This window comes from Folsomia candida, unplaced genomic scaffold (genome assembly GCF_002217175.1).
Source record: "Folsomia candida strain VU population unplaced genomic scaffold, ASM221717v1 Fcan01_Sc033, whole genome shotgun sequence".
In the NCBI taxonomy this organism is placed as follows: domain Eukaryota; kingdom Metazoa; phylum Arthropoda; class Collembola; order Entomobryomorpha; family Isotomidae; genus Folsomia; species Folsomia candida.
This window is the reverse complement of record NW_019091225.1, coordinates 723,954-734,558: the sequence shown is the minus strand read 5'-3', so window position 1 is coordinate 734,558 and position 10,605 is coordinate 723,954. Positions and strand designations below refer to the sequence as shown.

The 10,605-nt window shown below is 37.1% G+C and overlaps 2 protein-coding genes across 2 annotated transcripts; one reads left to right on the top strand and one right to left on the bottom strand.

Annotated features, from left to right (window-relative positions):
• The first annotated feature begins 4,308 nt into the window (after positions 1 to 4,308).
• LOC110860514 (carboxypeptidase B) lies at positions 4,309 to 6,228 on the top strand. Its single transcript, XM_022109570.2, has 8 exons — positions 4,309 to 4,471; positions 4,535 to 4,753; positions 4,833 to 4,920; positions 4,987 to 5,146; positions 5,217 to 5,329; positions 5,396 to 5,513; positions 5,587 to 5,913; positions 5,982 to 6,228. Exons 1-8 carry the CDS (start codon positions 4,359 to 4,361, stop codon positions 6,176 to 6,178), a joined length of 1,335 nt encoding a protein of 444 aa, XP_021965262.1. The 5' UTR covers positions 4,309 to 4,358; the 3' UTR covers positions 6,179 to 6,228.
• A 61-nt stretch (positions 6,229 to 6,289) lies between these two features.
• LOC110860515 (myrosinase 1) lies at positions 6,290 to 9,386 on the bottom strand. Its single transcript, XM_022109571.2, has 13 exons — positions 8,968 to 9,386; positions 8,842 to 8,902; positions 8,709 to 8,778; positions 8,587 to 8,621; positions 8,380 to 8,496; positions 8,124 to 8,312; positions 7,848 to 8,046; positions 7,672 to 7,756; positions 7,551 to 7,607; positions 7,344 to 7,476; positions 7,064 to 7,273; positions 6,951 to 7,001; positions 6,290 to 6,882 (listed from the first exon to the last, which is right to left on the bottom strand). The coding sequence occupies exons 1-13, from the start codon at positions 9,131 to 9,133 to the stop codon at positions 6,684 to 6,686; spliced, it is 1,572 nt and encodes a 523-aa protein (XP_021965263.1). The 5' UTR covers positions 9,134 to 9,386; the 3' UTR covers positions 6,290 to 6,683.
• Between the last annotated feature and the right edge of the window lie 1,219 nt (positions 9,387 to 10,605).

The window sequence follows — 10,605 nt, the reverse complement described above, 5'->3', positions numbered from 1 at the left end:
ATAGCAGAGGACCAAGATGAAGATTAAGGTGCATGTTATGATGATGGACGAGACAGCAATTGCAAATATTGGTAATACGGCCAATAATGATGGTGGGTTGTGGGTGACCTCCCTCTTCGGCATTTTGTAACGTCGAGGGGGGCAACTTTTCTCAAATTAGGACTTGGAAATTCTATGTCGTAGATTAAAGTGAATATCGGTTGGATAAAAATAAAAAGTTGGTTTCAGATTGGAGAAAGTTGGCAAATGTTATGCAGGGATTGTCACATTTTTCAGGGTGGTATTTTCCAAAATTTTAATTTCAATGAAGGTTATTTATAAGGGCTTTTGATTCAATAAGAGCAGATTAGTTAATTTTGAAATGATCAAAACTCAAAAAGTTTAAGGAAGGAAGTGAAAGTTGTAAGTTTTGCGTTCGAAGGGTGGTGCCTTACAACTGACATCACTAGTGCACAAGCTAAGCTTACATATGCAACATAAAAAGTACAACATTGTGTCAATTTCGAACATGAGTTGGAATATGAGTATTGAATTGTACATCAAAATCGTACCATCACGAGGGTAAAGTTGACGCATACGTAGGGATAGTTCTCTTATTGGACCCTCTTCCAACACAGTAATGGATAAGGGCATGATCATTTACATGTAAAAAAAAGTGTGCAATTTTTACATCATACTTACACATATGCATTTGTCCCGATTGATATTTGTTTAGCAGAATTGAAAATCGAGAGGGTATGAGCCGAACAAGAAATGCGGATTAATTATTCACTTTGCGGTGTGTTAATCGTATGTAGGAGTACGGAATTAGCGTGTACACATTTGTTTGTACAAGTTTTGGCTGGCAAATGAAAGTGTCAAGCGTGTTTTCCATCATAAATATAACACGATATCAAATTTAAAGTAGTGAGGAATCATAAACATGAAGTGATAAGTAAATCTGGGGGGTAAAATAGCTAATTTCACCCTCTTTCCCAAAAAGATACTTTAAATAGTTTCCCTCACGCAACAATTGGTTTGTAAAAATATTTTGTTAGAGTTTGTAAAATGTATGATACCAAATCTCAAAATTTTTTGCTAGTCTGAAATCTGAGTATGATTCATATGTATCTGTAGAATTTTCAGATGGTTTAAGTGACTCCGATCTATAATGTACCACCAAATGATGCTGTTATTGAGCAAGAAGCGGCTACTGCCACAGGTGTCAGTGGGACTGGTGATGCTAAAGGTAATACTCTTGGGCGCATTTGAATACTTGGTCACTCGGTCTTTAAAATACAGGTTTTAAGTTGATATTCATATAGTTTAATTCAAGTGTACATACATCTACACAATATGTAAATTTTGTGTTTACTTTTTATTTTTACTATAGGATAACAATTTGTGATTAATCGTCGTGTCATTAAAATTGTCACTTTGTTTGAACTTTTTTCTCAATTTTATAGTTTTAATTATATTTATCAAAACTGGAAATTTATACTTACATAATTACATTTTGTAAGATTATGAACACTTTCATGCCACCAATACAAATAAAGTCTCAAGTACTTAATTATTCACAAATAACTAGTGTGCATGATGCAAATGTATGACGACATGATGCTGTCACACAGGATAAAAGGACTAAAAATTATTATAACATTAACACTTTTTAATTTTCTATCAAAAAACTTTGCCTGACGAAGTTCACTGTATGTGAAAGAAAGCATGCAATAAAATCATTCAAGAAAATGTCCTCAGATGCCGATGAAATTACTTCAATTATACCATTATTCAGGTGAAATTTTCATCCGTAGGCTAAAAATAAGTTTTGAATACCATACCATAAGTACGACATATGAATTTCGAAATTTGTATAGGGACTACCGACCCCCACTTGTCCTGGTAATGGAACGACGCATATCGTCAACTTTCTGCTTGATGTTTTTTAAAAATACTTTTTTAAAAAACAAATTCTGCATTTCATTATCACATTACAGAAAAACGAATTATAATACCGCATTTTTTTAATGGAATACAATTTAGCACAACTTAAACGCCACTAAATAATTCATTTCATGCGTAAAATGCTTATGCATTCCTTACTCTGCATTGAATCAGTATAGCAAAAATGTGAGGGCAGAAATTCATGTAGATTTGCATTCAGTTTGTTTTTTTAGGAGAGAGAAGCTTTTTGGCGAGCTTTGCATCCGCCTGAAAGGAAGATGGAAAGTAGTCGTCGAAGTGCAGAAACTGGTGGTGCAAATGTGGCCAAAGTACGTTCCGTCCAAAATGTTGCCACCTCATAAGCCGTTCTGGGATTGAGGCATCGTCCTCACAACCGTCCTGTTTTATTCGTTACCGATCGTGGTTGCGCTATGTTCATGTATATACTAAGGACATTAACGCTGAACAATTCCATATGTAAAACATAATGCTTGTTCAGTGTTAATACAGAAATGATTTGTAAATTTCTGAAAATTTCAAAAATATAATTGTTTCGATTAAAGCGTTTTTTTAGACATAGCTTAATTTGCCATAAAGGACTTGTCGCAACAATACGCAAATTTTGTCATTTTCGCTTAAATCGCGTGTTAGATTCATCCTCTTGAAGCCTTTTTTACTCCCGATGGACAAAATATACAATGTGGCGTACGTTACTGCATCGAATTGCCCTATGCGGCAAAATAGATAGATGGACGACTATGCAATTTCTATAAATTAGTAGCGCATAGTTGGAAATAGTACTTTCGTGAAATGCGAGAGGAGTTAATGGGAAGAATTATTTCACTCGAGCTTTCAAGAATGCAGAATTTGCCGTCTTTGATAAATCCCAGCGATGGGAAACACGCTGTCAACATTCTTTGTCTTTTTCGCAAGGAGTTTGTACAACGCGAAAGGCTTCCACATCCAACCTTTTCGCACCATATTACTTTTGAGTGAACAAAGCACAGTACACGTTAACAAAGCTATGTATGAATGAAGTCAGATTTTTTATTCCTATTTGGTTGCGATGAATTGTATTGTTGTAAAATTTTTGGTTTTGAAAAAGTAAATATTAATTAATAATACATAAAACTAATGTATTAATATTAAGGTACCACAAGAGGTTGAATATTTCAATTTTTTCTGGACTTAGCAACATGATTTTTTGAGAAAATTGTGTAATTTGCCTGAGTCAAGCAATGAAGTATGGCTCAGTATAGCAACAAGGGCATTGGGGTATTTTTAAGAGCTCCCCGAGATCGAGGGGGTGGACTTTGAAGTAACAATGGCTGTTATTTGGAATCATTATATATTTCTGCAGGGCGTATAATCGGTTTGTGGGATCATTTGTGTCAGAAAATAAGATTTTAACTATTTTTGTCCTCGAAAATATGAAATAAAAGGAGGATCAAAAATAGAAAATGCTATTTCGAAAAGTATGGAAGACAATATGGAAATGAGACCCATTATGCTCCCCGTGTAAAACTATTTCGCACGATATGGGAGTCGTCGCACATTTGTGCTCAGAATGGTTTTGACGCTAGGACGTTTTAAAAAATTTCATCATGTTCGACTATTTTGGCTATAAATACATAAGTATAAGTAACAGAAAAAGGTGACATTTACCAAAATTTAGAGTACTGTATTTTTTACAAAATTTGTATTTGAACCAAATTCCCACCTACTATAGTTTCTGAGAAAATTACAATCAAAGTGGGTGGTAAAATTCCTTGCCAACTCTCTTGTGGTACCTTAACACACTCTAATTTGCAAATATTTTGTTATTACAAAAACGCAAAACATAATGTGATATTAAAATTTTGGCAGTTTTGTTGTGCAACAAAACCGCATGAGCCTTATCTTTAATTTGTTTTACAATTTGAGATTTATAAATATTTTCAATTGGCGTGGAGGTGAAGCATTTGCACTACGACAAATGATAGCTTTCTTCTTGCCTGGTAAAAATCGATATTATAATTACTAATGAATCTAATTTCTAAAATAGTTCAGATTTATCACAACTACACGTAATATTTAACAACTCATACTTATTCGATGCAGTAATTTGTAGTTTATGCATTCATGTAATACAGAATTAGTGACATATTTACTATAATATTGCATAGCAAATTGTCCTTGTCTCCATAAAGATGCAGCATTCGAGGAAGGAGAAACATACCTACATTACATACAAAAAGTGTATAAATTTGTCATTCCATATTAAATATTTACGAATATTGCACTTGTACCGGCAGATGTAAGGTGCTGAATTAAATAACGATTAACGACCAGGTTCAGGGTGAAAGTGCATGCATAAAACCAGCCTCCATTTTATGACCACGTATTCATTCACTACTTTGTTCTGTGGGTGGACCACCTTCTTCATCTTTTTCATGATGGAAGCCGTCCCCAATTACGGGAGCCCTTTGACCTACGCCTTGCCCGCCCTGACATGCATCTTCTCTGTCCTCAGAGACAGCCCAACTGGTCACAAAAGTTATCAAGGGTACGATTTTTAAATCAATATAGAAAAATACATAGAAAAATTCATGCTCCAATTTCTTTTCAGCTACCAAATCATGCGAATTTCCAACATTTCATCGAATGTGATGGGTTTTAAAATTTTGGAGGAGTTGTACAACTCCGACGTGCTGTTTGACTTTATGACGAGACCCAGCATGAAGGAACCCACGGATGTGATGCTCTGTCCAGAACAGGTGCAAAATGTTAAAAAGATCTTTGCCCAGTTTCACATCCCGTATGAAATTATGGTTCCAGATGTCGAAACGTAAGTAGCATGATTTTCATACAGCAGAATATATACATACTCGATAAGATTTATATATTCTACCCTAAAATATTTTCAGAGAACTCAACGCCGAGCTGAAGGCAAACAATTTAATCTTGAGGAAAAGTGAGGGCATGAATTGGAACGCGTACCAACGACTTTCAACCGTCAGTTTGTGTTCTTATTCATTTTGGAAAAAACATAAATTAAGTTTCTGACCAATATGTATGTAGATTCACGGCTGGATGGATTCCATGGCTGAAAAGTATCCAGCTCTCGTGTCCGTTGAAACGTACGGACTCAGCACGGAAGGTCGACCCATGAAATTGATGAAGATTACGACTGGAGGAACTCGAACTAAACCGGCGGTCTGGTTGGATGGTGGAATTCATGGTAAATTATCTACATAAAATTACATACACAGATTGCAAAATTTCAAAAAGTAGATCTAAATTTTATCCAGCTCGAGAATGGATTTCCCCCGCAACTGTTACATACATTGCGAACGAGCTAATACAACAAGCCATCCGTGGGGGGCCAGAGTACCGACTCGTCAACGCTGTAGATTGGTTCATTGTTAGTTCGTCGTGTTATATTTTTCTAAATACTTGAAGCCCTAAAATTTTAAATTGCTCTGCAAAGGTACCAAACATTAACCCCGACGGGTACGAGTACTCGCATACGAATGACAGATTATGGCGAAAAACACGATCTAACGATGGGAGTTTTATGGCCAATGTTTTTGGATGTCTAGGAACAGGTAGCTAATTTACATACGTGGAATTAATTAGTCACATCACTTCAGCCCAGCTTAAACATGGGTGACTATATAGACCCAAATCGCAATTGGGAATATAAATGGGGTGGGAAAGGAACCTCCAAGAATCCCTGCAGTTCGCAGTATCACGGACCAAAAGCTGCCTCCGAACCGGAAATCTCGCTCAGTCAGGCGTACATTCTCGAGAGGAAAGACCAGCTCAAACTTGTCCTAACTTTTCACAGCTACTCTCAAATGATTTTCACCCCGTGGGGCTACGACTATGTCCCTTTGGAGGACAAGGAAGAGCTCGAGAACGTGGGGAGGCAGGCGGCAAAGGCGTTGGAAGCCGTGCACGGGACCAAGTATCAAGTTGGAGCTTCTCCTGATCTCCTTTATCCTGGTATGACTTGTGATAAGATGTATTTACATACATAAATTTGTAAACGTGGGTTATCAATTAAATTTCAGCTGCTGGCGGCACTGAAGACTTTGCGAAGGGCGTGGCCGGGATAAAATTTGCGTACTGCTACGAATTGAGAGACACTGGAAAGCATGGCTTCAATCTGCCACCAGATCAGATAATTCCCACGGGAGAGGAAACTTTCGCCTCGGTGAAAGCGATAGTCGAAGGGGTCATGTCGTATCATCAGGTTGATGGGTTTTAAATAAGAGAAATGGAAATAAAAAGGAGTTTGTGCGATTTAGTTTTTTACAATTTTTGGTGATCATAAATTTTTTGCACACAAATATAAAAACAAATTCAACTTTCACCCGAATTTGAGCACGAAATCTGGACATAACATTCATTCTTTTTACATGAAAAAGTTCAGGGCGACGATTATAATTTATGGTTGTTGCATATAGGATTCATTGACCATTTGATAAGTGCTGACCCTCTGTCAAACTTTAACTTTTGTGAATATTTCAATAATAATATATATAAAATTGATCGAAAAATTGACCCCGGACTAGAGTCACACTTATTTCGAAGATGGATAAGATCAGTCAAATAATTGACCGGTGCGATTCTCAAGTATAAGTCGGAGAATATTCTAAATGGTTGTAGAAAGCTAAAATTCGAGAAATAGGTCATATTTAAGTACTACGCAGAAAATATTTTGACAGTGGAGGTTTCCCAATGTATGCTCACGGATTTTGATGAAACTAGTGTCAACCGAGCATAAATTTAATTAAAATGAAATATGTAAATGACAATATCTTCCAATGCTTAGATTCGGCGGAGCTGTTTACATCTGGGCCTGGGTAACCATTGTCGGCAAACAATTGTTTCAGGAAAGCTGCCGATTTTTTTGGAATTCTTGGTCGAGCTGGGTCAGTAAAGTTGACCCAGTGCACGCCGAAACGCTCCCTGTAGAATTATTATTACATAAGGTAGTACATAAATTTGCAAATCTATACGAAGAAGTGGATACTTACGAGTAGCCTCTCGCCCATTCAAAGTTGTCCATAAGACTCCACGCCGTGTAGCTAAAGGGTGGATTATCTTGCTCATTATTCCGCTATTTATAAGCTAAATCTAATTAACCAACCTTCGCACATCGCAACGGTCTTCTGTAATTGCTTGCAACATGGATTGCGTGTAATTTGTGTAATATTCCACCCTCAAATCATCCTCGAGACCGACCGCGTCAGAATCTGACCACCCGTTTTCCGTTACATAAACGAGTGGATTTCCATAATTGCGTTTGATCCATCTCAACAGATTTCCAAAGCCCCAGGGAACGGATCTCAACCAGTCACTGATAAGTAATAAATAAACAATTTCCTTGTTAAATTAGTACAAAATATACACATTAATTTTACTCAAACCTGGCAGATTCTGGCCATGTTGGATCTCGAGAGAATCCTACATCTTGGTCTTGACTCCAACCAGAATACTCCCCGACCTTATATGTACAAAGTTCTGTGGTGTAATGGTTTAACCCGAGGAAATCCCACGATCCTGATAAAATAAACGTGGTGGTGACACATGTTGCGATTAGCATGTTATGCAATATTTTAGCACAAACGTATTACCTTTGACTTGGGTTTCCCAGTATCGGTCAAATTCTGGAAGACGGCTTTGATCCAGACCTAGAATGTGCACATATATTTATAGAAATTGCCAGAAATTACCAAATTGTAATTTTAAAATTACCTTCCTCCTCACTCTTTTTGTCAACAAAAATTCTCATCTCGTCTGGATAATGACCATAAAATACAGGCCATGCAAACCATCCGTGCTGCAATAATTAGCATAATGTTAGTAATAAAATAGCTCCTATACACTGCACCCTGAAATCAAAGATGCAATTTTATTGAACTAGATTATACCTTGAATCGAACAGCTCTTTCGGCTGCTTCCACGTCGGATGGATTGTTTGGATCCAATGGGGCGTACCAGCCGGAGTCGATGGTAATTCCAACTCGACCGTTTTGAGCCTGGAAAAACTCGTCGTAATACATTCGATAAGCTCTAGCGTGGCTTTTGAGAATCGTGTGGGCACATTTATAAGGTTCCGTGTCTTCTCCTCTAATAATGAAAATTAAGAAAATAATATGTGTAGTTGGATAATTATAATATTGATTTTTTTCAGCTGCAAAACTTACGAAATTCCTGGAGCGTGCTTGCCATAACCATAACCGTGCATGCAAGTCACGAACGCTTCGTTGAAAGTTATCCATAGCTTAACGCGATCTCCAAATCGTTGATATGCTAATCTAGCAAAATTTTCAAAATGTGGGATCAGAGCTTCATTCGGCCAACCACCAATGTCTTGGAGAGGTTGAGGCAAGTCCCTACAGAATCATAGGGTTGTCAGATCTGACCATCATGAATGCAATCAGTGGCCAAAAAAGGTCTCACCAGTGATAAAGAGTGATCATGGGTTCGATGTTGTTGGCAATGAGCAAATTGATCAAATTGTTGTAATACGCGATTCCTGCCTCGCTAACCACAGCAAGCGTACCGTTTGGAAGGATCCTGCACACGAATTAATTTTCCATCTCATGTTTCTCATCATAATTTACTAACTCGATAACCAATAGTTTGATAAACGTTTGATAGTTTTACCTGGACCATGACAGGGAAAATCGGTAGTAGTCAGCCTATAAATTTTGTTAGTGTAATGTTAATTATTTGGATTTTTCAGGGTGCCATAAATTGACTTCCATGTTATCTAAATATTTGTATACCCCAATGTCTTTCAACATCTCAACATCTCGAGCATAATTGTGATAACTGTCGCAAGCTACATCCCCAGTGCTGGAATATTTAAAGTTTGGTTGTAAAATTAGGACAATTTGCAAAATTATTCTTAATAAATACCTGTTATCCGCAATATTTCCGGGAGTGTGAGTAAATCGGTCCCAAATATTCTCACCTTTTCCTATTTTTTTCAAGAAATCATACATTTTAGCATAAACGTGACAAGGTTAAGCTTCTAATTTTTACCATCCGCATCCCAACCCCCCTCAATTTGGTAGCTCGCAGTGGCAAACCCCCACCGGAAGTTGTCAGGAAATAAGGCACGGATCTGATTTTTCGGAGCTACTGATTTCGCCTCCTCTCCGAATCCGAGGAGCAACAGAGCGCCCAGAAATAAGCAAGAATTTAGCATTTTAACAATCGAGCTTCTCTCGAACACATAAAACGAACCACTGCCTCGTTCCAAATCTATATTTCAATTTAAATACTGTGTCCAGTACCTTTCTTATCATAATCCACAAATCAAACATGCCACAAAGTTATGATAACGTCTCCTCACTAAATCATCAGGATAATCTCAAGAATGCATGAAATCAACATATAAAAGTGTGCATGCAATATGAACAATCGGATTTATGCATTATCTGAATCACTCCTCATGATTGATGAATATATAAGATCACAAATATTTATAACAATTGCCAGGGGCTTATCAATTTTCTAGGAAACTGGGTTGGGTGACTGGGTTATATTTAATATGGGGCATGATTAGGTCGTGATAGGTCATCATCATTTCACGCTTGCTAAATATGGTAATTATATAATCGGAGTTTGGATGAAAATATGTTGATCATTAAATTGAAATATATGTTTAGAATTATTCAGCTTCTCAACAATCTTGATTTAATAAACATCCAAATGTTTTTGGCAAATATGTCAAGGGATGTACCAATTGGTATATGACTGGTCACAAATTTGTGTCCACTGTCCCATGAATCTAACTAAATATCACAGTCAAGACATGAGGTAATTAGTTAGCATATCACAGGTAATTAAAATTCGTCCACTTTCACAAATCCATTATTGGGTAAAGAGTTCTTTGAGAAATGCTGCAGATTTTTTGTCCTTCTCGTTCTGTCAGGGTCACTGAAGTTTATACCCAAATGCACGAAACCCCAATGCTCAAAACGCTGTCTGCATAGTAAAATAAAATTATTCAGTAATATTTTCAAACGTAAGAATTTACTTATTTATAACGCTTACGTGTATTTATCCACTCGCCCTGCAAATATTTTGTAATAATTTCTTGCTAAATTTTAGTTAGTTAAGTAAAAATACACATCATTCAAAATTATCGAAATTACCATTCAAAATTATCCGGCAAGCTCCAGCCCAAATATCCAATAACATTTCAGCCATTAATCGTCACTGCTCTGAGCAGTTGTTCGTATACTGTTTTAAATAGTTGACCCTGTCGTCGTCATTGCCGCATCGCTGAAGCCATTTTCCGTCAATGTTTCCATACGTTTTTCTGATCCAATTGGGGATGTGCCGAAATCCGGAGGGAACGACGCGCAGCCAGGAAGACGCCGACTTAGGCCAGGCGTCGTCTTGATAAGTGCTAAGGTCTTGATCTGTGTACCAGGATGGGGGGCCACGCGTTGGCTTGGCTGACACCATTTGCGTCGTGTAGTGATTAAGGCCGAGAAAATCGACAACGCCGCCTAGTAATAAATTACGATTAAATCAGACATTAATTAAATTATTGAGAAGGTATAAAGTATTTTTATACCAGACAGAAAAGTCGACCATTCTTCATCAAATGTTGGAAATCTGGATGAACTTCGTCCCTCATTTTGACTCTTTTCGTCCACATATTTTCTC

What these genes read in the sequence shown, in the direction of transcription:
- LOC110860514 (XM_022109570.2), top strand. Translation starts at nt 4,359, where the DNA reads ATGATGGAAGCCGTCCCCAATTACGGGAGCCCTTTGACCTACGCCTTG. An exon ending in GGTCACAAAAGTTATCAAGG is followed by an intron (nt 4,472 to 4,534) that starts GTACGATTTTTA and finishes ATTTCTTTTCAG; the next exon opens with CTACCAAATCATGCGAATTT. An exon ending in CGTACCAACGACTTTCAACC is followed by an intron (nt 4,921 to 4,986) that starts GTCAGTTTGTGT and finishes ATATGTATGTAG; the next exon opens with ATTCACGGCTGGATGGATTC.
- LOC110860515 (XM_022109571.2), bottom strand. Translation starts at nt 9,133, where the DNA reads ATGCTAAATTCTTGCTTATTTCTGGGCGCTCTGTTGCTCCTCGGATTC. An exon ending in GGAAATATTGCGGATAACAG is followed by an intron (nt 8,779 to 8,841) that starts GTATTTATTAAG and finishes TAAATATTCCAG; the next exon opens with CACTGGGGATGTAGCTTGCG. An exon ending in ATGATCACTCTTTATCACTG is followed by an intron (nt 8,313 to 8,379) that starts GTGAGACCTTTT and finishes ATGATTCTGTAG; the next exon opens with GGACTTGCCTCAACCTCTCC.